The following is a 25,352-nucleotide window of genomic DNA, read 5'->3' on the forward strand; positions in this document are numbered from 1 at the left end:
TTTTAATAGGGTTCCTATTATTCCTAACTTTGCTAGCGTATTGTTATTGTTATTAAACCCAACTTCCATTACTAACAAATGAGAAATAAGGTTTAAACGCTAGTAGTCATGATTTTTTTTCATTCAGACGTTCACATACCCATTACAACGAGAATACATAATATATGCGAGCACATATGTTCGCAACAAATCACCGGATGTCAAATTTTTCCCTTAATAAACACAAATATATGCATAGAAGTAGACATTCTCGTACAAAAAACTTAAGTTCACAATATGTTCTCACATTTACTTTAAGCATATGCAGTAACTAATCATAAGATGAACATTTTAAACAAAAAACGACGAAAATTGCATTGTTGACATTCATCTTAAACCATAATATGTGAATCGAACGAAATGAAACAAAGGACGAATAACACTAACCTTCGAACCTCGACAAACCTAGAATGACAAATAGCGCCCCCGACGGAATTCAAGCCGGATCTCATTGAACAACGACGGAACCTCGGACAAACGCCTCGACGTACCGGACCTCGACGAACTAAAGACGACCTCGATGGAAATAGAAAGCTCGGACCCACAACTGTCAACAACCGAGGATTGTCTAGATATGAGGAGGAAACAGCTATAGAGGGTCGTTTGGGGCTGTGGTCGACGCGACTACTGGTTGCAAGCTTGCGAGGGGTCGTTTGGGCAGTGGTTCATGGCAGGGGGCGTCGCTGGACTGGGGGTCATTTGGCGACGTCGGAGTTCAGTGATGGTGCTTGGACGTGAGGTTGGTGGCGATGGTTGGAGTTGGACGTGAGAGGGTGGCTGGATAACGCAGTGGCAGTTACCGCTGCTTGACCTGAAGTGAGGGGTCGTTTGGTGAAGATGGTGGGGCTACCGGTCGACGGAGGGAGCTCGTTGCGACGGGGGTGCGTCTGGTTTGTGATGGAGGTGGTTTTCGTCGATGGTTATGGCGTTTGGACAGTGGGTTGGGGACAGTAACGACGGAGAGGAGCTGGTGGGTTTTTGCGTGGTTTGTTGACGATGGCGGAGGAGGCTGAAGCTGCGGTGGTGGTGTTTGGGTGGTAGGTTGACGATGGCGGAGCTGGGGAGTTGCGACGAGGGGGGTGATGGTGGTTGCGGATGGTGTTTGAACGTGGGGTTTGGGTAGGGTTTTTCTCTGGTTTTCGTCGATGGAGAGGAAGAAGACGACGCACAGTCTTTTCCAAAACCAAAATTTCCAAGTCCTTCCCCTCTCAAAATGTTTTGTCCGTGTTTTGTAATGGGTTTGCCCAGAAAAATGAGCCCCACGCGTGGTGGGGTTCGAGACTTATGTTCCCCACGCGTGGTGGGGTTCCCCGTGTATGGGATTCCGTCCGTGTTCCCCACGTGTGGCGGACTCGGATTATTATGGGCTAGGTCCAAAAATTAGGCCTAAAACCGGGTAGTTTGAACCCGAATATTATTCTTTTGCCCGGACCCGAGAAATAGGAACACGTTGCTTAACTAGTCCTATGTAAGCAAAATAACTACCAAAAATAAGACTAGTATTCAAACAAAACTATATCTTTTTTTAAATATTTTTCAAAATTTAAAATAGGTACAAAATATTAATAAAACTATTTTTGTAATTTTCGTTTTTTAAATATTAAGATAAAATATGAAGTAATATATATTTTTTGTATTTTTCAAAGTTAAAATGACTATAGAATATTAATAAAACTATTTTTTGTAATTTTCGTTTTTTTTAATAAAGACAAAAATATAAAGTAATATTTTTTGTATTTTTCCAAAATTAAAATGACTACAAAACCTTAATAGAATTATATATTTTTTTTTTGTAATTTTCGAAATTATATAAAGTACAAAAATAATGTGCAATTTTTGATTTTTTTTTCAAGTTTATGAGGGATACATAAACTAAAATTTATATATATATATTTTGTAATTTTTTCTTTTGCGAGAAAAATAAAGTAAAAATAGTCAAAATAGTTATATTAGTCCTAAATTAAATATTTAAGCTAAGAATGTAAAAATTTCCGGGGAGGGTCAAAAATCACGTGCTTACAGCGAGGTGTGACTGACTATGTTCCTAGTAGAGTGATCTCATTCTTGAAAGCCCAGTGTATGGTTGGGAAGGGTTGTCTTTCATATCTAGCATTTGTGAGGGATGTCAAAGCTGAGGCTCCCAGTATTGATTCTGTCCTAGTTGTGAGGGATTTTCCCAATGTGTTTCATGCAGACCTGCTGGGCATGCCACCACCGGATAGGGATATTGATCTTGGTATTGACCTAGTGCGGGCACTCAGCCCATTTCTATTCCGCCATATTGTGTGGCACCAGCAGAGTTGAAGGAATTAAAAGAACAGCTTCAGGATCTCCTAGATAAGGGGTTCATTCGGCCTAGTGTGTCACCTTGGGATGCGTCGGTTTTGTTTGTGAAGAAGAAGGATGACACAATGAGAATGTGCATTGATTATAGGCAATAACAAGGTAATAATTAAGAACAAGTATCCTTTTCCTCGTATTGATGATTTATTTGACCAGCTTCAAGGAGCGAGAGTGTTCTCCAAGATTGATCTCCGTTCAGGTTATCACCAGTTGAACATCAGGGACTCGGATATTCTTAAGACGGCTTTCAGGACCCGATATTGTCATTGTGAGTTCTTGGTGATGTCTTTTGGACTGACCAATGCCCCAGCAGCATTCATGCATTTGATGAACAACGTGTTCCGACCTTATCTTGATTCGTTTGTCATAGTCTTCATTGATGATATTTTGGTGTATTCGCGTAGTTAGGAGGAGCACGCGGAGTATTTAAGAGTCGTGTTATAGAGATTGAGGGAGGAGAAGCTTTATGCAAAATTCTCCAAATGTGAGTTCTAGCTCAGTTCAGTGTGGTGTCCAGCGAGGGTATTCAGGTTGATCCAAAGAAGACAGAGGCGGTTCAGAGTTAGCCCAGGCCGCCATTAGCTACAGAGATTCGCAATTTTCTTGGTTTGACAGGCTATTATCACCGGTTTGTTTAGGGATTCTCATCTATTGCATCACCCTTGGACAAGTTGACTCAGAAGGGTGCTTCATTTGTATGGTCGAACGAGTGTGAGGAGAGCTTTCAGAAGCTCAAGACAGCTTTGACCACAGCTCCAATATTGGTTTTGCCAATAGCTTCAGGTTCATATACCGTGTATTGTGATGCTTCGAGAGTTGGGATTGGTTGTGTGTTGATGTAGGAGGGTAGAGTTATTGCTTATGCTTCTCGTTAGTTGAAGCCTCATGAGAAGAACTACCACGTTCATGATTTGGAGTTGGCTGCATAGTTCATGCTTTGAAGATTTGGAGGCATTACCTGTATGGCGTATCTTGTGAGGTGTTCACTGATCATCGTAGTCTTCAGCACTTGTTCAAATAGAAGGATCTCAATTTGAGGCAGCAGAGATGGTTGGAGTTGCTTAAGGATTATGATATCACTATATTGTACCATCTGGGAAAGGCCAACGTGGTGGTCGATGCTTTGAGCCGAAAGGCAGTGAGTATGGGGAGTTTGGAATATATTCTAGTTGGGGAGAGACATCTTGTAGTTGATGTTCAGGACTTGGCCAATCAGTTTGTGAGGTTGGATATTTCGGAGCCCAGTCGGGTATTAGCGTGTGTGGTCTCTCGGTCTTCCTTATATGATCGCATCAGAGAGCGCCAGTATGATGATCCACATTTGCTTGTCCTTAAGGACAGAGTTCAGCATGATGATGCTAGAGATGTGACCATTGGTGATGATGGGGTGTTGAGGATGCAGGGCCGGATTTGTATGCCCAATGTGGATGGGCTTCGGGGGTTGATTCTGGAGGAAGCCCACAGCTCGCGGTATTCCATTCATCCGGGTGCCGCGAAGATGTATCAGAATTTGAGGCAACATTATTAGTGGAGAAGAATGAAGAAAGACATTGTGGGATTTGTAGCTCTGTGTCTCAATTGTCAGTAGGTGAAATATGAGCATCAGAGACCGGGTGGCTTGCTTCAGCAGATGGTTATTCCTGAGTGGAAGTGGGAGAGGATCACTATGGACTTTGTTGTTGGACTTCCACGGACTTTGAAGAAGTTTGATGCTATTTGGGTGATTGTGGATCGGCTGACCAAGTCCGCGCACTTCATTCCCGTGTGTACTACCTATTCTTCAGAGTGGTTGGCAGGGATCTATATCCGGGAGATCGATCGTTTGCATAGTGTCCCAATTTCCATCATTACAGATAGGGGCACTCAGTTTACTTCGCAGTTTTGGAGGTTCGTACAGCGAGAGTTGGGTACTCAGGTGGAGTTGAGCACAACTTTTCACCCTCAGACGGACAGACAGTCCGAGCGCACTATGCAGATATTGGAGGACATGTTGCGTGCTTGTGTCATTGATTTCGGAGGGTCATGTGATCAGTTTCTACCGCTTGCAGAGTTTGCCTATAACAACAGCTACCAGTCGAGTATTTAGATGGCTCCATATGAGGCTTTGTATGGGAAGCGGTGTAGATCTCCAGTTGGTTGGTTTGAGCTTGGTGAGGCTAGGCTATTGGGGACTGATTTGGTGCAGGATGCTTTGGAGAAGGTGAAGGTTATTCATGAGAGGCTTCGTACAGCGTAGTCGAGGCAAAAGAGTTATGCTGACAGAAAGGTTCGAGATGTATCCTATATGGTTGGTGAGAAGGTCCTGCTAAAGGTTTCGCCCATGAAGGGTGTTATGAGATTTGGAAAGAAATGGAAGTTGAGTCCGCGATTCATTGGGCCTTTTGAGGTGCTTCGGAAGATTGGGGAGGCAGCTTATGAGCTTGCTTTGCCACCCAGCTTGTTGAGTGTGCATTCGATATTTCATGTTTCTATGCTCCGGAAGTATATTGGGGATCCGTCTCATATTCTGGATTTCAGGATGGTTCAGTTGGATGATGATTTGACCAACGATATGGAGCCAGTAGCTATTTTTGGGTCGTCAGGTCCGAAAGTTGAGGTTAAAGGACATAGCCTCAGTGAAAGTGCAGTGGAGAGGTCGGTCCATGGAGGAGGCTACCTAGGAGACCGAGCGGTAGATGTGGAGCAGATATCCTCACTTGTTTAAGGCTTCAGGTATGTTTCTTGATTCGTTCGCGGACGGACGTTTGTTTAAGTTAGGGAGGATGTGACAACCCGGCTGGTCGTCTCATGAGTTACCACTCTGTTTCCCCCATTTCTGCTTCATTATGCTTCGTTATCCATGTTTTATGGTATCGAGTTGGTCGGATCGAGTCTGGAATGATTTTGGTAAGGTTTGAGGCACTTAGCCTCTTTTAAGGGATTTTAAGTTGGAAAAGTCAACTGGATGTTGATTTATATATTAGAAGGCTCGGATGTGAGTTCCGGTGGTTCATTTAGCTTTGGGAGGTGATTTGTGGCTTAGGAACGCGATCGGAATGAATTTTGGAGGTCCGTAGTAGATTTAGGCTTGAATTGGCAAAGCTGATATTTTGGCGATTTTCGGTTGATAGGCGAGATTTTGATATAGGGGTCGGAATGGAATTTCAAGAGTTTCAGTAGCTCCATCGTGTCATTTGGGATGTGTGTGTAAATTTTCAGGTCATTCGGACGTGGTTTGATCGGGTTTTTGATCAAAAACGGAATTCGTAAGATTTTAGAAGCTTAGGCTTGAATCCGAGGTGTTTTAATTGATTTGATGTTGTTTGAAGTGTTTTGATGATTGGAACAAGTTTGTATAAGGTATTAAGTTATGTTTCTAGTTTTGGTTGAGGTCCCGGGGGCCTCAGGGTGATTTCGGAAGGTTAACGGGATGGTTTGAGACTTGTGAAAGTGCAGAACTTTGTTGCTTCTGGTGTTTTCGCACCTGCGGTTTGGGGGACCGCAGGTGCGGCGCCGTACGTGCGGGAGAGGAGCTGCAGAAGCGGTTTTTCAAGGGATTCATCAGGAGCCGCAAATGCGGTTGATGGTCCGCATCTGCGAAGCCGCAGGTACGAAAGACGAACCGCAGATGCGGAGTATTGAGATTTTTCCAGGAACCGCAGATGCGGTGTGAGGCGCAGGTGCGGATGGACTATCGCAGATGTGATTTTGAGACTTTAAGTGATATCCATAGAAGTGGAGGCATGACCGTAACTGTGGTACCGCAGAAGCGGTTGGAGAGTCGCAGATGCGAAAATGCCTGGGCATAACATATAAGTTATTCCATTTCGCGAAATTGAGTTATTTCACCATTTTAGGACTTCGGCTTGGAGCTTTTTGGGAGATTTGGAAGAGGGATTTCAAGGGAACTTCGTAAGATAAGGATTGTTGGACCTAAAGCACATTTCTATGGTAGTATTTCATGGATTAAGGTTGAAATTAAAGGAATTAGAGGGCTAAAATGGAGGATTAGGGCTTGAGTTTAAGAGGCTTTAAATTGAGGATTTGAGGGGTTATTTGGACTTCGATTTTAGTGTTCTTGATATGTATGAACTCGTGGGGAGACGAGGAATCTATTGATGTAAAAAAAATTAAATTTCGAGACGTGAGCCCGGGGGCAGGGTTTTGGTAATTTCGGGATTTGTGACATTTATTGATTGTTTTCGCTTGGGCTTCGTTCCCTTGGCATATTTTGACATCCTCGTTCTGATTTTGGATAGATTTGATGCGCGTGGAGGCCGATTCGTGGGGCAAAGGCATCACAGAGTAGTATTTTCACCGGTTTGGGGTAAGTAACCATCGTAAATCTGGAACTGAGGGTACAAAACCCCGATATTTAACTTGTTTTTTGATAAACGCGGTGACGCACATGCTAGGTGACGAGCATGTGGGCATGCACCAGTAGAGATTGTGACTTGGTCCATCCTGTAGCGACTATTGAGCCGCGTATTTGAGTTGGAAACATTATATTATTTCGTATTTTGGATATTTATGCTGTATTATGGGCTGTATGCCATGTTTAGGGCCTTGTGCCAACCTGTAGAAACCCTTATGAGCATTTTGACTATTTTTCCTCACTTTACTTACTAGAAGCATATCCTCGGTCTTGTTTTACCCGTTTAAATGATCAATATTGGTTTTATTACTCTACTTCTAATTGTGAGGACTGTTTGGGTTGAGTTCCCTAATTTCTATTGTTGTGCCCGAGAGGCTGTGAGGTTAATGACTGAGAGAGGTTGAGAACCTAATAGTGAGGATATGATATGTATATATTATGGATCGGGCTGCACGCCGCAGTGATATATACACTGGATCGGGCTGCACGCCGCAAAAATATGTATATTGGTTCGGGCTACGCGCCGCAACAATTTGACGCTTGGGTTGTAGGAGCCCCTCCGGAGTCTGTACACCCCCAGTGAGTGTAGTTGACTATAAATTATAGATCGGGCTGCATGCCGCAGCGGTTACTATGATTTCTATTATTATGAGATACTAAAGAGCCGAGTGTTGAGAGTGAGTACTGTGTGATAAGAGTCGAGTCACGAGTGACTGAGAGGCTGCCCGAGGGGCCATATTCTGAGTGACCTTGCCCGAGAGGCCTTGTTATGATATTTTCACTGATTTCACTCTTCTATTAAATAAGCCTCTGTTTGATAATACCACTAAGTATTTGATTCCAAATGTTTAAACTGGAAATGTGATTTTATAACGAAAATTGATTTTAAACTGTAAAGATGACCTGATATTTTGTTGATTATCTAGTTATATATTTTTGAACTGCTCGTCACTGCTTTCAGTCCTTATTTACTCTAGTTACTTACTGAGTTGGCATACTCACGTTACTCCCTGCACCTTGTGTGCAGATCCAGGTGCCCGAGCGGCCGAGTGAGGGCTTCCAACTGTTTCAGTATTTGATGGAGACTTCGAGGTAGCTGCATGGCGTCCGCAGCCCTGTTCTCTCCCTCTTATCTTATTATCTTTTCACATTTCCTAGGCTATTGATGTATTAGGTATTCAGACTTGTATTAGAGGCTCTAGACTCGTGACACCGGATTGTTGGGGCTATGTAGTTATTGTTGTTTTGACCTTCCGCATATTTCTGTTGTTTTAACGCTTATAATGACTTCAATATTTAAAACTTGCGTTAGAAAATGGTTTAAATCTTTATGGAAAATGGGTCGTGGTTAGTTGATTGGTTGGCTTGCCTAATAATGTGATAGGCGCCATCACGACCAGTATTTAGGGTCGTGACATTTCCCTGCCGTTGATATTACTATGTCATTTTTAAATTGATACTTTATGATCAAATCTTGTTCAATTTATTTGACCAGTAGGTGTTTGGATTGTTCCTCGTCACTACCCTACCAAGGTTAGTCTTGATACTTACTAGGCACCGTTGTGGTATGCTCATACTACATTTCTGTATATTTTTGTGTACAGATCCAAGTATTGTTGATACCCAATTTTTCCTTATATATTTTCAACATGTGAAATACCTTCAAAACAGTATATGTATGCATATATAAGCATGTACAAGGGTTTTATTATTTTTTCATATTTTTAAAGGTTTTTAACTAATTTATTTCCCCCTTTTTATCCGTAAAATTCCAGTAATTATTTCCAAAATTAATATTTTGATAATTCATCTACTGGATTTTTATTTATGCCAGAATATGGCTAAAATAATTTTTTACATATTTTTACAATTTCATTTAGTATTTGTAAGCTAAATTGCACATAATTGCAATATTAGTCATTTTAATGTTTAATTGTATTTTATATTCATAAAATTGGGATCTTATATTTTTAAATTGTTAATTATGTATTAAAAATAATTTTAGTACTTTGAATTTATTTTCAGAAAACTATTTGCTATTTTTATAAATTAAAAAGGGAAAAGTGGCTATTTAAATCGTAGTCACATTTGGCATTCAATTATAACCAAATCAAGCCCCAATTCCCCGGCCCAATTTCTAATTAAAACCCGCCTCTGACCCAGTTAAATCTTACCCGACCCAGACCCCTTCTCATCCTGGCCGTTGATCACAGAGATCAACGGCCACCGTTCATCGTTACCTTTTTTATCCCAAACGACCACCCTAACCTAAATCATTCTCACCAACCCGCCGCCCTTGAATCCCCTTCCTCTCCAGTTCTCTCTGCAACTTCACTCAAAACCTAGCCGCCGCCACCCAAATCCACCCTAATCCCCTTCAACCCCCACCCAATCCATGAACTCCCATGGTTGTGTGAGACGTGTACTAGTCTCCTACGTCCCCTGGTGGCCCGCTTGTGTGATTATATGGACTGATCTCGAAGATATCTGGTCCAGTCCTTGCTCAACTTCTATCTATGGTCTTTTTCCGACCATCCATGGTTGTTCGAGTCAGATCCACGGCTTTTCCGGCTAAAACCGGTAACGATCTAATGTTTCTCGTCCTCTCTGGGTTCTCTAAAACCCTAGCTCTTGAGATCTTTTATTTTTTTTAAGATCTGTCTTAGAATTAGATGAATCCATGGGTTTTAACCGATCTTTTCATCGTCTCTTTTATTTCTTTGAAAAACCTAGCTAAAATCCTCTGATCTTTTTAGATCTGTGATAGATCTATGGGATTCTTAAGGTTTTCACTTGTTTTCCTAAAAATGTTTCTACGATTTCGAACAGTTCTCTATTTTTCCAAACTAGGGTTTCAAAACCTTTTTTTTTGCAAAAAACGATTTCTTTCTGGTTACTGTGATTTTAGTATGTTTAAACGCTACCTGAGTCTTTCCTTTTGGCTCGATTCATTTTTTGTCGAGAAAACCTAATACTTCTGGGTTCGATTTGAAGTTTGAATTTATTTGCAGTGTGTTTGCATGATTATTACGAACCTTTTGGGCTTTATGTGTGTTCTATATGCTCTTGTGCTTCTCATTTTGATTTGTTCTTAAGGTTTCTTTGATATTTTGTCCGAAATCGTGTTATTTATATGTCCGACCATTTGCTTTACTAATTGCTCACACAATTTATGGTGATTCTGTATGATCTCATTATGTCTACACCTTTGATTCTGTGTATTTTCCTTGTAACTCTATATTGATTTTCGAAAATTACTTCCTTACTGTTGTGATACTTTCCTTGGACAGTACTGATTCCATGTGATTTTCAATCTCATCCGTGATTCTTTGAACTAATTTTCAAAGTCAATTTGTAATCTGCCTGTTTATGTGCCCAATATACTGTTATTATACTTTCCTTACTTGAAAATATTCTATACTTAGTCCTTATTACATGCATCATGCTTTTACTATTCATATTATGGCAAAATCAGTCTTGCAAACAATTATTTTCCTTATTTGATACAACTTGTACCCGTTTGAACTATGACTCCCTAATTAAAGGGAGTCCGAGTCTTTAATTGATTCTAGTTTGTATTGTTTCTATGATATGATCAGTCAATATTTGTTACCTTATTTTCCACTTATTTTCAAAGCTATAAATACCTTAATGCTTTCATTAACAAGACAAGAACAATTTAGTTTAGAACATACACTTACACACTCAAACTCTCTCTTCTTTCTCTGCTACTTGTGCTACTACTTGTCTAGCCGGCTGAAAGCCAAGGCTAGACTGTGGAATTCTACTCGCTTTACTTTTCTGCACTTTGCTTCTTTGACTAGTATGTCCTAGTTTAATTTTAAAGCTCCAACAATAACATGCTTCCTTATTTGTTTCTGCTTCTTTCATTTTTGGTCTACTTCTGCTTGTGGTTCTGTTAAGTTACATTACCAGCATGTTGTAATGTTTCCCCTTCCCTTTTAGATTAATGAACTCCCATGTGTGTGTTTTAAGGCATACTTTGTCAATCGCTTATTGTGTACTTGCTATCTTATGAATTCCAAACCCCTATCCCTTTCATGTGTTTATGTTCTTTTGGCCGGTTTGTGATTATACCAGTATTTGCTATTGTTGCGCATGTCCAGACCAAACCTCTGCTAGGGTTATGTGCTTACTAACAAATGTCTATGTATCCCCAAATCCCTTGACCCCCGTGGGTGGCTACTAATTCTGTGTGTGTGACCCCTCTTGAGGTGTTTGAGTTTTGTTTACTCCTACCACTGCTTTCAATCATCTCTGTTACTGATTGCTTTCAAAAATGGAGTTGACAGCCCAGTTTTACACAAACTCTTTTTCAAACTATGTCAATCACTCTCACAATACTCTTAGAATACTATGTTATGCCCCTTTTGTGTGAGCCTTGCCTTGGGATCCTTGAGCTCTCTCTGAACTTGGACACATGAAAGCTGGCCTTTCCACATTGCACTTACTCTCTTGGTTATACAATCTAGGTGTGAGCACTGCCCGAGATCCCTTGAGGTCCTTAGGGAACTCTGACACCCCAGATATGAGAAGGCTTTGGAACAATATTGGCATTTGAGGTGGTTTATTACATAACTCAGAGAGGAAGTCAGAATCAGGCTTCATATGGTTGTAACTTCTTATTTTTACATTTTTATTTTGTAAGTCAATCACATGGTTTGTAATAATTTGTAAACAACTCTGGGGATGAATAGTGAAAAGGGAAGGGGTGACTATGCATGTTTTAGCTATCAAAAGGGGTAGAAAACATGTTATTAGGTTTATATTCCTACTTGCGCAATAGAAACCATGCTTAGGACTCATTTCATGCATTAGAGATCATGTTTCCTAGGACTTACGCTTACTATTTTCAGCATGTCCATTTCACTGTCACATCACTTATAAAATCCTGCATTAATTATGTTAATAACCGGAGTGTTTGCGATCATGTTCCTACTGCCACGCACACTTAGAGATCCTGTTTTAGGATAAACAACACTAACAAACATATCATTTCTGCATATTCTGGAAATCATGTTTAAACGCTGTAATATTTGTGCATATAGAAATCATGCTTAGGATTCTGCATCATTCTGCAACTTTGTACATTAGATACCATGTCTTTAGGATTTCATTTACATTTTCTTAGGCTAGCTATGAATGCATAAAAAGGAATAAAATAATTTTACTCAGTTTTTACAATCAACTGGCAATAATTCTATGTGTTGAACACCTAGAACATCACGTTTTAGGTAATAAAAATAATCTTCATACCGTCTTAATGATTCGGAACCAATACTGCATTGTTTTATGCCTAGGCAAGCCTTAGGTAATAACCTGAATAAAACTGGAACTACCTTTGTTTAATTATTAACTATTACAACCAGCAGGCAGGCCTGATTCGGACTTCTTATCTTAGTCATGTAATAAATTTGGTTATGCTTCAACAACTTAAACACCCTGCTTTAGGATTTTTAAATTCATACCTTAACTGTGTATGAGTCATGCTATTTATGTGCATTCTTTGTGGAGGTATAATTGAGCCTTCCTAGAACCCCCTCCTTATAGGAATAGTAGTCCTAAATTCCTCTGGGACTGATAGGAAAGGACAGGTAACGACATGCAATAAGAGTTGAGACCAATCTTCGCTTAATTACCTTTACGGGGCGGGAAAGGGTATATATGGATATGATGACCAGTGTGCTAATATCACATGTAGCCCCTCTTTTGAGGAGTATCATATCGGGTGTTGAATTGATGTGATCCATGTTACAGACAAACCTAGGACACCCCTTTACATTCATAAGCATACTTTAGATTGTAACTCTTTTCAAAATTTCGTCTTTCAATAATTGTTTCCAAACTCTTGTGTATCTTGACTTAAATCCCCTATTATTTGAGCCCTACTTGTCTATTTGCTAATTGCACAAATTCACAAAAAAATTGCCTGGACGGGAACCACACTAGTGGATCCTGATGGGTGCCTAACACCTTCCTTTAGAATAATTCAAGCTCTTACCCTATCTCTGGTTAGTAAACGTAGTTGTAGATGAACCCTATAGGTGCCCTAACGCACCTTAAAAAATCATTAGGTGACGACTCTTCAAGATTGCAAACCTCTTCCCAAAAGGAAAAGAGTTGTCCCATGTCCCAAAGTGTCATGAACCTGATTTCCGTGGAGGAAAAAGGGGGCGCGACAGGTATTTGATCGGTAGTAGTTGTGCGGGTCGTTGCGGTGGAAACTCAAGGTAAACCTGCTACAGTAATGTTCACAGGCCTCAGAGTCACCTTCATTTGTACTTATTTCCATTTGTTCCTTTTTGTTTTGGAACAGTGATGTATTTATTTTGTATAACTATTATTAGAAAGGCTTGTGACTTGTACCACCAATTTTGGGAATTGTAATTTGTTCAGAGTAATTTAATTTAAAGTTAGTAAATATCAACGTTATTTCAGTTTATGTTAGGCTTACCTAGTTTAGAGACTAGCTGCCATCACGACTCCTTCGGAGGGATTTTTGGGTCTTGACAGGATTACTTCTTGGACTGCTAAGACTCTATCATATGCAGGAAGAGTTCAGTTAGTCCAAAGTGTACTGTTTGGGATTCAGGCTTTTTGGGCACAACTGTTTATCCTACCAACAAAGGTGATTAAATTGATAGAGGGGATATGTAGGTCTTATGTCTGGTCTGGGGCAAATGAGATTACAAAGAAGGCTTTGATAGTCTGGGATAAAGTTTGTTTACCCAAGGGAGGAGGTGGACTTAATATAGTTAATCTGAAATTGTAGAACAAGGGCTATTGCAAAAACCTACTGGGATCTAGCTCATAAACAAGACAAGTTGTGGATCCGCTGGATTCATACTTACTATATCAAGAATCAGCAAATGAGTACAATGTCAATATCGCAGCAAGCATGTTGGATGGTAAGGAAAGTAATTGAGGCACATACTGTACTGGAAGCTAGGCAGTTTTTACCAAACCAGGAAAAAAAAGCATAATCAGACAAATATACCTTCATTTGCTTGGTGACTACAGAAGGATGGAATGGAAGTCATTGATGTTTCACAATGCAGCAAGGCCAAAGGCAAAGTTTATAATGTGGCTCATGATACAGGGAAGACTGATAGCATCTGACAAGCTAGCAAACTGGAAGATTAATGTTGATACAGAATGTGTAATGTGCAAAAAAGAAGTGGAAACGAGAGATCATTTGTTTGGGCAATGTGAATATATTACTCAAGTATGGAGTAAAATGTGTAGTTAGCTTAGTAGGCAATTTCTGGGAGTTGGCAATTGGCAGCAGTTCCTAAAATGGTCAATTTCTGAAGCTAAAGGGAAAACTCAACATGTGCAGGTGTTTAGAGTGTATATGCAGAAGTAGCTTACCACATATGGATAGAGAGAAGTAGACGTATTTTTGAGAAGAAAAACAGAATATGGGAGCAGATTTCAAAGGAAATAGCCTACATAGTTAGTGTTAGAGTCACTCCTAGAAACAAACCTTTTGTGTATAGCCTATGTTTCTAGGTAGTATAGTAAGATGAGTATAGAGAAGAATAGCAAGTTGTGCTAACTATGCTATAGCTTTGTAATTGCTACTTGGTGATTAATAAAATAATTTAGTTACCAAAAAAAAATTAAGGATATTTTAGCCATTTTAATAAAAGAACAACTTATCAACACTTTTTTACCAAACACATCAACTGCTTATTATCAGTTTCAGCATTGTCTATCCAAACACGTAAATGCTTATTCAAAAAATCAGTTTCAGCACTTAAAAATACTTTTCAGTACTTTAAGCTTATCAGCTATTTACAGTCAGCTAATTCAAACGGGCTCTAAATTAGTGACATACAAATCGCATTTGGACAGTATGTGCACATGTTTTGAATGGGAGAAATTCAAAAATAGCCAGATTTACAAGTGGTCATTCAAAAATAGCCACGCTTGCAAAAGTAATCGAAATTTTGCCACTTTTCATGTAAAAATAAATCTGAGCGAAAACACTGTTCAAAATCCGGAAAATACGCCAGTATATTATGCTGGAGTTCCAGCATAAGTATACTTGAACTCCAGGATATTATACTGGAGTTCCAGGATAAGTATACTGGAGTTCCAGGATAAGTATACTGGAACTCCAGCATAATATAATGGAGTTCCAGCATAAGTATACTATAACTCCAGCATAATATACTGGAGTTCCGGCAAAGTATATCGGTCCGGTATAATATGCTGGAAGTTCATACACAAGTGCTCGAATCTCCAGTATATTATGCTGGAACTTTCCGTATGTTGGAGTTCTTGCATAATATGCTGGAAGTTCATATACAGGTGCACCGAACTCCAGTATTTTATGCTGGACCGGTCTCTATTGCAGCAAAATAGTGACTATTTTTCAATAACTTGGCAAACGCTAGTTATTTTTGAATGACCAGTCCGAAAATTGGCCAGCCCGTGCTATTTCTACGTTTTGAATAGTTAATGGACTATTAATTCTCTAGGTTAAACATAAGTGATGACTTTGATCCAATGCTGACCTTTTGCCATTTAATAGAGGAATCGTAATAAAGTAGGCGATTTAAAAGTCGATACATGTGATTTATAAGTTGCAATTTATCGGTCGCGTTCCTAAATGCAATTTATGAGTCGCATTTAGAAATATACTAATAATTCGTGTTCATAAAATTTGATTTATACCTCATTAAATGTGATTTATTAGTCGCATTTTTATGTCTCATCCAATTTCTCCTATTAAATTGTCCTTTTGCTTCTGTATTCGGTTTAGTTTAACACTTTTAACTCTTTGAATGTTGCTTTCATAAACTATTTTTCCCTTCTTTTTTTCTTTAATTCTTTTTTTTTCTTCTGTGTGAGAAACGCTCATGAGGTTCATAGTATTATATAAATAAAAAATATTTTACCCGATTATACAATGTAATTTGCCGAAGGGGTGTCAATTGAGACCCCTTAAATACATGTGGCTACGCTACTACGAAGGAGTACCCAACATATGATAAGGACATTATTTATGTAGGATGTTAGTTTAATGGAGTCGACAACTATGTCTCAATCCCAAGTTAGTATGACCGGCATATTTTGTAGTTTCTTAAAATTTAAAAGCAACGGGAACTCAAAGGTTAATTTTTCAAATGGTCATTTAAATTATGGTTATTTTTACAAATGTCACTAAACTAACTTTTGTCACTTTAAATTATATAGCTTATTACTCTTCCGAGGGAGGAGGATATTAGCAAAAACAAGAAAAAAAATCAGACCTATTAGGACTTGAAAAAAATTCTCAAGTGTTATATGATTTATTCTCATCCGTCTAACCCTTGGTAGGTAATCTCCGTTATCCAACAACAACAACAAATACAGTGTAATCCCACAAACGGGTCTGGAGAGGATAGTGTGTACGCAGACTTTAACCCCACCTTAAAGGTCGAGAGGCTATTTCCGATAGACAGGTAATCTCCGTTATCCCAAATACCTGTAATTGTATCAATCTATTGTTGATAGCTTATAAGTTTATTCACTATCAACACACATACAGAACTTCTCTAAATCAAGAAAAAAAAAATAAGATACACAAAAAAGGATTAGATCATCTATAACCCACAAAAAGAAAAGACCAAACGAATCGCTCAAACATCCAAAAATAGTTACTTTAGATAGCATTTTACCAGACTTCTATAGAACAAAGCATAGCTACCAACCTGAAAACGACGAAAATGTACGATGACTTGGTTCACATAAACCTCAATGGATCTAATTAGACTGCATATAACACAATGTCAAGTAATGATAAACCTCAAACGGCGTACATGTACTAGAAAATGTGAATACTCATTAATGCCTTAAAAAATGAAAACTATAAATGTGGTACAGTGGGAGATTCCTCTTATTGCGCTGGGAGACCGTATATGGTGGCTCTACAACTAATTCGTATGAATGCCACAGCCCAATGTCAATGCTTTTTCAACTTGCAATCTCAAAGTGAACACTAAAGAAGCCGATAACTAGAACGAATCTCCCAAAAAAGAATGTCAACCAAAAATGCATCTAAGCTGAAAGTACGCAAACCTGGTCATCACTCAGAGCCAGTAGAGATAATGGACATTCAAGTCGTACTTTTGCTCGTCATCTACATTGATTTGATTGTGAGCTTAAATCTTGAAGCAGTCTTTGTACAGAATCCTCTAAGTTTTTCACTTGAGGTCCAGGCTTTAAAATGTTGACATCACCCCATCGCGAACAAGGATCCATCCTCCAACTCTTTCGACCAGTGCACCACGCGCCTGGGGTGACTCTATTATGGCTACGTTTAAGGATATTCTGATCAATCATGTCAAGTACCGCCTCGTCGTTATTAAACTGTCTAGCAAATGCAGCTCCACTTTGCGCCATAAGATCGTAATCTGAAGTGTTAAGGAAGAGGGGCTCCATCTTAGGGGGATTATCCCACACCATATATCTCATGTCACTATTAACTGTCGTATTCTTAAACTCCGGTGAATTGCAAACAACGGAATGGAAATAAACTTCTTGTGACAATACTGCATTAGTAAAATACATTAGAAGGGTTCTTGGAAGGTTGTCCCATCCAAAAACACAGAACTCGAGAAATGGTCGGCTCAAGATAACCCAAGGAGAGCCTGTAATTGAATAAATAAGTATATCAATTAGTCATCAATTCAAAAAATAAATACGTAATCTATAAATCCATCAGATAGTAATATGAATGTGAAGAACTCTACCAGTAAAAACTTGGAAAGCCTCAGGCAACGGCCGCTTTTCGGTCGCATAAAAAATTTGCGTCTTCCGTGCTAGGTAAAGCCCTGGATCAACTACAATGGGCTTTATACGTTGACCCCTACAATTCATTAAACGAAAAAAAATTGTTCAAGTTTTTGGACATATATGTAATAAAAAAATTTGAAAACAAGATTTTGCCTACTCTTTCCATCCAAGGTCGCTGGTGTGATCAATGAAATTTAGGTCTCTACTAACAGATGAGAGGACATGAGATAAGTCTGAAAGCAGAGCAGAAACAATGTCGCAGTCAGAAACAATGTCGCAGTCAGAAAAAATGAGCAAGGATGTCAATAAACAGATACTATGCAATCATTATGAAGGCAAGCAGGAGCTAGTATCAAAATTTGTAAACTAGGCAAATTTTCGATTAGACATAGAACTGGTGGTCAATCCTTATCACTCAGCATATATCAGCAGACTATAATGGTCATTTAATTAAGCACAATCGCATGTCCTTTCTTCCTAAATCGCACATTCAAAACCTGTTACTAAAAGACATTATACAATTTTTTAAACCTATTCTACACCCTACTATCCTCCACGACCATCCCATCCCACCAAAAAACGAGGAATTACTCCCTCCGTTCCAATTTATGTGACACACTTTCCTTATTAGTCCGTTTCAAGAAGAATGACACATTTCTATATTTGGAAACAATTAACTTTAGATTTTTCGTTTTACCCTTAATTAGAAGTTTTATAGCCATATGACCTAACAAAGCTTTTACCTTTACGCTTTTAGGACCACAAATTTCAAGTCTTTTTTTCTTAAACTCTGCCGAGTCAGACAACGTCACACAAACTGAAATGGAAGGAGTACTATTTTATCCCCTTCTCATCCAAATAGTTCAGGAAATTTTCAGGAATTTTAATTTTATCCCCTTTTCTTTTAATCAATAGATCAATCAACCGAGCCTCAATCTCAAAGATATTTGGGAATATTCAACTGGGCTTGATTCCTGTTTGCGAAAGTTATGACTTTCTTTTCAGCGATTACACAAGCTCAAAATGAACCATTAGCAAGAACCAATCGAGACTAGTGTTATGCACTTGGCAGGTCTTTTGACATTGAATTATCATCATATAAATAAAGCTACTTTTAGAACTTATGTCTAATTAGTTATTTGGCAAATTACTTTTCTTCACATGCCTTCTACAATTAGGTGCATTACAGATATTTAAATTGACACGAGTGACAAAAACGAAACTTCCATCACAAGATATAGGCCTACCACCAACTTTTAGCAAATAAGGACATGTAAATTTTTACATCCTTCGTTCACCAAAGAGCTAGGGAAAGAAAACAAACTCTAGCTTAGTTTTGATAGCTTTAATATAGGGATAATAGTCAGCAAATAAAGTCAAAATGGCACTGAAACTCTTGCTGCAAATTAACTGGTTTTTCTGAAAATTTATTCAGATTATTACAATTATCTCCTATTGCTTTTTTGAGCCGAGGGTCTCCTGGAAACAGCCTCTCTACCCTTCGGGGTAGGGGTAAGGTCTGCGTACATATTACCCTCCCCAGACCCCACTTGTGGGATTATACTGGGTCGTTGTTGTTGTTGTTGTTGTATTATTACAATTATCGTGTCATCTTATTTTGAGTGAACGGGAGTTGCCAACATCTCATTAGAGGAGCAGAGCAGAACTACCAGCAGGACATGCAAAATCCAACCAAATTATCCTGACTAGTTATTCCAAAGAGAACTAAACCATGAAATATCACAAGAATGAGAACTGTCATATAATTATACGGACACTAATTAATAGATTGTTTCTGACTTTAATCACCACTCCTATACCAGAAAAACACAATGTTCCATGTTGAATAAGCTTGATCCAGAAAGTTAACCACAAACCTAACTTACACTTAGAGACAAATTTCACTACTGGACACTAATCCAGTTGGCAACATAATATAAGTCAATAATACAACAAATTGAGATCCAAAATTCAAAATCTCTATCTTCACACACAGCTCACATCTGAACAACAACAACCCAGTTGAATCCCACAAGTGGAGTCCAGGGAGGGTGGTGTGTACATAGACCTTACCCCTACCCTGAGGTTGTTTCCGATAGACCCTCAGCTCAAAAAAAGAGAAAAGACAGCTCATATCTGAACCTTAAATCAAAATTCAAACCCCACAAACAGCTCCTATATGGAAACTTATCTCATCCATAAAGACAAAAAATTGAAGCTTTAAGCAAAATTATAAGTCTCAAAATTCAAAAACCCGCGAACCTTTTCAGCAATAATGAGCTTCTACTTTATCAATTAGTCAAAAATAAACACAATTATGAACAAAACAATAACCAATTAAGCTGGAGCAAAAACTGAAATAGCTATACATACCATCTTGAGTAATCAAAGGATAATCAGAGGCACTTAGATTAACAAACCAATCCCATCCACCATCCATCTTCAACAAAATCGCGACCGCCCTAAGCATTGCTGCTATATTAGTTGAACCCATATAAGTAACTGGATCAGGCTTTCCAACTACATCTACATTCCCAAAAGCCTGAATTGCAGGCACAGATTTCACTAACATCCCGAGCTTTCGCCTTTCCTCTTCACTCCCATCTAGACCAATGTGCAACAAGTACCTATTCCTAGGATGATACACAGCTAATAAAAGCCTAAAAATCCTATCACTATCACCTCTTCCACCTGAAATATAGTATCCAAAGGCCGGGGGATGACCCGGCCCGTGATGCACAGGAGTAGCAAATCTCCTGTGCAATGAAAATGCATAATAAGATGAGCTAAAACCTGAAATTGACGACAAGAATATGAGAAATGATACAAAGGCTGCACAAAACAGTGCATATAGCCATTTTTTCTCAGCTCCCATCTTATAGCATGAGGAAAAAAAATTGGAAAATTTTCAAGATTGAAACTTTTTCCAAAATTCTGATCTGGGGTTGGATTTTTTTGTGAAAAAAACGATTTCTTGGTATTATTGGGTTTATGAATCTTTAGATAAAAATGGGTTCTTTTGAGATCCCCTTAAGAAATAGTAATAAATTTCCTCAAAATCAAGAATTTTATCTCAAAAAAAATGAGTTTTTTGAGATCTTTGATACAGTGAAAATATTTCACTCAAATCAAGAAACTTTTCTGACAAATTCACTGTCAAAATGGTATATATCATGAAAAAAATTACTCTCAAGAGTATTTTTCTGATATGGAAAAAACTGGAAATTGTGGAAATTTTCCTGATTTAGGATTAGGGTTTGAAGCAGGTGGGTATATAAGTTTAAAAAGAAGAAGAGAAACAAAGAAAAGAGTAAGATCAGAAATGGAAGCAAAGTTTCTTCTTTTTAATTATTCCTATTTTAATCTATTTAACTATACAAATAAAAATAGTACTATTTGTAATAGAGGATTTGATTGTATTACTCGCAGATAAGAGCGTGAGAACACGGTAAGGAGGATTGGATAGAGCTGTGTGAATGACGTGCTTAAGTAGCGCGTTCGAGTGTGATGAATCTGAGACATATTCTATTATTGTCACAGGTAAATTTATTCATCTGCTTTTCTTGTCTTGGTTTTTGTTAGAACTTTGGGAGTTGGAGCTTAAAATAAACTTTATATTTTTTTTTAATTATAAATAAATTGGAATTCTCACTGCCTAACATCGAGTGGTATGATAAGATATTTGGCATTTCATCAATTTTAATTAGACATTTTCGGGTTCGGTTGGAAACAAGTTATCACGTAATTAATTATATCGAGATTAGTTATCTCATCCTCTCGTGAGAATAAAAAAATAATACAATCCTGAGATAATTAATCTCGGGATTAATCATACCACCATTTTATTCCAACCAAACATACGATAAACTCATCTCAAATCTAATCTCGGGATTAATTATCTCTTATCCCTCGTACCAAACGATTCGGATTTCAATAGATGATTTCTTGATATAGAATATCTTGCCCCCTTAGGGGTCGATTGGTTGGGAAATAAGTTATCCCATATTAATTATCCCGGGATTAGTTATTCCACCCTTCCACATGGATAAAAAATACTACAATCTCAGGATTAATTATACCATGATTTTATCCTAATCAAACGCGAGATAAACTCATCTCAAATTCTAATCATGGAATTAATCTCAAATTTAATCTCGGGATTAATTATCTCTTATCCCTCGTACCAAACGAGCCCGTCGAATTTCAATAGATGATTTCTTGATACAGAATATCCTACCCCTTAGGGATCGATTGGTTGAGAAACAAGTGATCCAATATTAATTATATCGGGATTAGTTATTCAACTCTCCCATATGGATAAAAAACACTACAATCTCGGGATTAATTATACCACAATTTTATTTCAACCAAACACGAGATAAACTTATCTCAAATTCTAATCCTGGAATTAATTATTTTTTATCCCTCATACCAAACGAGCCCTTAGTTACCTTAACAGGTTTGCTTGGTGTCTGATCAGTGAGTTATGAATATCGAATGCTTAAATAAAAATAAATTCAAAAAAATATTGATTGTTCCCCCTTTTTCTTTTTTGGTAAACACCATTATCGAAGGAGGAATAGTGAGAAATTTGGAATTTTTACAAATGATACTATCCTTTTACTATTATTAAGAGTGATTCAATCTTAACAATTTTGGGAAATAGTGTATGGACCAAAAAGAAAGAAAAAAAAAACAGATTTTAATTTGCTTGACTAATCAAATTAGTTTATGACATTGAAACATTTATAACCTTGAATGGGATCACCTAACATGAATTATCAAAGTAATGTATTTAATGTCATATTCTATTTTTTATGATTGGTTTGATTTATTATGTTCATATGAGAACGTCAATATATTTAGTATATTTCTTAATCATTTTTTTTCTGTTGACGGAACATCTTAAAATTCTTCTTAGTTAGTGAAATTTGTATTTATGATATGTATTGTTAATGATTTAAAGTCTATCTCAATGCCATGAATGGATAATAATAAGATCGATGTCATGACAGTATTTTTCAATTAATGTTATTCATCATTTTCTTTTCGTAAAAATAATACTTAAAACCTTTTCTATTATTAACACGACAAATATCTTTTGTAAATTGTATACAGTAATATCAAATGTAATCCAATTAATTTTTTAGCATTTATACTTTAAGATAGAATAGCGTTTCCTAGACTATGTGTTTGTATTTGGTATGACATAAGTTATTGTTTTGATAAATATATTTAAAAATTATTTATTTATTGAAAAACAATTTTTAAAAAATGCATATCGGTGTACAACATGGTGTCAAAAGCATATGTAGAAAACTTGGGTTTGTATTTTACCGCTAATCTGTCACCCATTAATAAAAAAGAATTTTACGTGCTTGATCATGATGAGATGATCGAACATGCTGTAACAACTTTTCACTTTTTAGTAAAAAATATTTTTTCTAAAACTAATTTTTGGTAATCAAATAACAGAAAATTACGACTAAATTTTCCATCATAACGAAACACATATAATATATCTTTCATTTTTTCCTCAACGATATTCATTTTTTTTTGTAAAATACGAGTCAAGAATATTCTGTAGTTCTTATTAAATCGTCAAGATTCTTAATTAACTTGTAACTTGAATGGATGAGCTAAAATAATTATTGAATAATTAAATAATTAATCTTCTCTAGTGGTACCATGTGCCTAAATTTAGCCCCCCAATAACTTCAAGTTAGGTTTACGAAAAGGATGGGATTTATGTTCCTAGCATAGTACGAATTTCCAATATTATATACAATTATATTTACTGATCCAAGCTAATATTTTTAGAGTTCGTGAAGTTTAAGAAATGTGGGAATTATTATTAATTAATTTAGAAAGTCAAAGAGGCATTTGCTTGAACAATTTCACAAACATAGTTTGCCAAAAAAATTGAGTGTTTATGTTATCTGTTTAAGCTGCTTTTCTATTAAAAATAAATAAATAAATAACTTTGACCTTTTCAAACTTAATTTTAAAAATGTTTCAATAATTAATTTACAAAAATTTTAAAAAATGAAAACAAGCAAATTTTAAAATAATGAAAAATTGGTAATAAAAAGTAGAAAGAGGATAAAAGAAACCGATCGAGTTGATATTATTATAAATTAGTTTTTGGCTGAAGTAAAGTTATGGATTGCCTTTGCCATATTTCGAAAAAGTAAAGACAATAAATGTAAGGCTTTGACTAACGAAGGGAGTCATAGATTACCTAACAATATGGAAAAAAATTAAAGTCTTCCACCATATTGTCAAAATTAGGAAGAAAAAGAAAAGAAGAACAATAAAGAATTCCTCGGTATATGAGCATCTCTTTTATATTATCTTTTACTCGTCTCTTATAAAATAATGAGTAGTATTTAAAATAAAAATTTTATGTGCAAAACATTATGAATTAACTTAACCACTTAACTTTTTGGATTTGAAAAATAATATTTTCATAGTCATTTGGATGAGACAATGAATTCTCTGGATCTTAAATTGACGGCCACATATACGACGAAGCAATGAATTTCCTCAAGGGTGTTCAAATTTAAAAGAAGTGAAAAAAAAATTTCGACAAAAGGTGTTCAATATGTGTTATATACCTATAAAACGTAATAATTTACCTATACATACAGTGTAATTTTTCGACGAATGGTAGTCAGTTGACCACCCTTACAAGCATGTGGATTCGCCCGTGATTGCATGTATTATTAAAACATTAAAATTGATATGTTGAACTATTAGTCTTTCCTAGAAATAAAAACGTTACTTAAAAATGGACATCGATTATTCGATTGAATTATAGATAAATCAATTTCAGTTTAAACTAAAAAGCAAGTTTAAATCAAAACAAATCTTGATTTTAAAACTTTCAATCACTGCATAAACCTTGTTATCTTCTTAGATTTTTTATTTTGGTTTTGTTGTCATATTTTGTTTGTTTTTTTAGTGTAACAATCTGGCCGGTCGTTTTGAGTATTTTAGCCATGTTCCCATATTTATTGCCTCGTCTATGTTATACTGTGATTATGTGACTTTGCTGGGTAGTTGGTTTGGTTTCGGGTGAGGTTCAAAATGAAATGGGACACTTAGTCCCAAAGTTGGAAGCTTAAGTTGAAAGAGTTGACCGGAGTTTGACTTTTGTGTAGATGATTCCAGAATGGAGTTTTGACGGTTCGATAGCTTTGTATGGTGATTTTGGACTTAGAAGCGTGCTCGGATATTGATTTGGAGGTCCCTAGGTCGTTTTGGCTTGGATTGGTGAAAGTCAGAAAGTTGAAAGTTTGAAAATTGAGAAGTTTGACCGAGAGTTGACTTTATTGATATCGCAGTCGGATTCCTATTCCGGTAATTGAAACAAGTATGTTGTGTCATTTATGGCTTGTTTGCAAAATTTGAGGTCAATCAGAGTTGGTTTGATATGAATCGGCGTTAGTTTTGAAAGTTGGATGTTCATGGTTTCAATAGGTTTGAATTGGGTTGCGATTATAGAATCAATGTTGTTTGATGTGTTTTAGGCCTCGAGTAGGTTCGCTATGTGTTTTGGAACTTGATGGTATGTTCGGACAGGGTCCCGGGGCACCAAATGTAAATCAAATTGAAATCGGTTTCATTTTGGACTTAGTTGATTGCTGAAGGCTGCTGAAGTTCTGGTGTCATCGCACCTGCGATGGGCTTACCGCAGGTGCGGACATGCAAGTGTGATTGGATTATCACATAAACTAATTTTGAGTAGGCTGGGGAGGATCGCAAGTGCGGTCAAGCTTGCGCAGAAGCGAGCCATTGAATGCATAAG

At 37.3% G+C, this 25,352-nt stretch overlaps 1 protein-coding gene across 2 annotated transcripts; it reads right to left on the minus strand.

The window, feature by feature from the left end:
• Nucleotides 1-16,027: 16,027 nt before the first annotated feature.
• LOC107802403 (beta-glucuronosyltransferase GlcAT14A-like) lies at nucleotides 16,028-20,903 on the minus strand. 2 transcript variants are annotated; one of them, XM_075240704.1, is made up of 5 exons: nucleotides 19,916-20,903; nucleotides 17,700-17,775; nucleotides 17,500-17,615; nucleotides 16,874-17,397; nucleotides 16,028-16,232 (listed from the first exon to the last, which is right to left on the minus strand). In XM_075240704.1, the coding sequence occupies exons 1-4, from the start codon at nucleotides 20,415-20,417 to the stop codon at nucleotides 16,883-16,885; spliced, it is 1,209 nt and encodes a 402-aa protein (XP_075096805.1). In that variant the 5' UTR covers nucleotides 20,418-20,903; the 3' UTR covers nucleotides 16,028-16,232; nucleotides 16,874-16,882. The 2 variants fall into 2 exon arrangements, with proteins under 2 accessions (XP_075096805.1, XP_016481380.2); XM_016625894.2 differs by lacking the exon at nucleotides 16,028-16,232 and having other exon boundaries at nucleotides 16,371-17,397.
• Nucleotides 20,904-25,352: the final 4,449 nt, after the last annotated feature.

This window comes from Nicotiana tabacum, chromosome 20, assembly GCF_000715075.1.
Source record: "Nicotiana tabacum cultivar K326 chromosome 20, ASM71507v2, whole genome shotgun sequence".
Lineage (NCBI taxonomy): Eukaryota > Viridiplantae > Streptophyta > Magnoliopsida > Solanales > Solanaceae > Nicotiana > Nicotiana tabacum.

Coding starts and splice junctions, on each gene's coding strand:
- LOC107802403 (XM_075240704.1), bottom strand. CDS start 20,417: ATGGGAGCTGAGAAAAAATGGCTATATGCACTGTTTTGTGCAGCCTTT. Junction 17,776..19,915: donor TCCTTTGATTACTCAAGATG/GTATGTATAGCT, acceptor CTCTGCTTTCAG/ACTTATCTCATGTCCTCTCA. Junction 17,616..17,699: donor AGCGACCTTGGATGGAAAGA/GTAGGCAAAATC, acceptor AATGAATTGTAG/GGGTCAACGTATAAAGCCCA.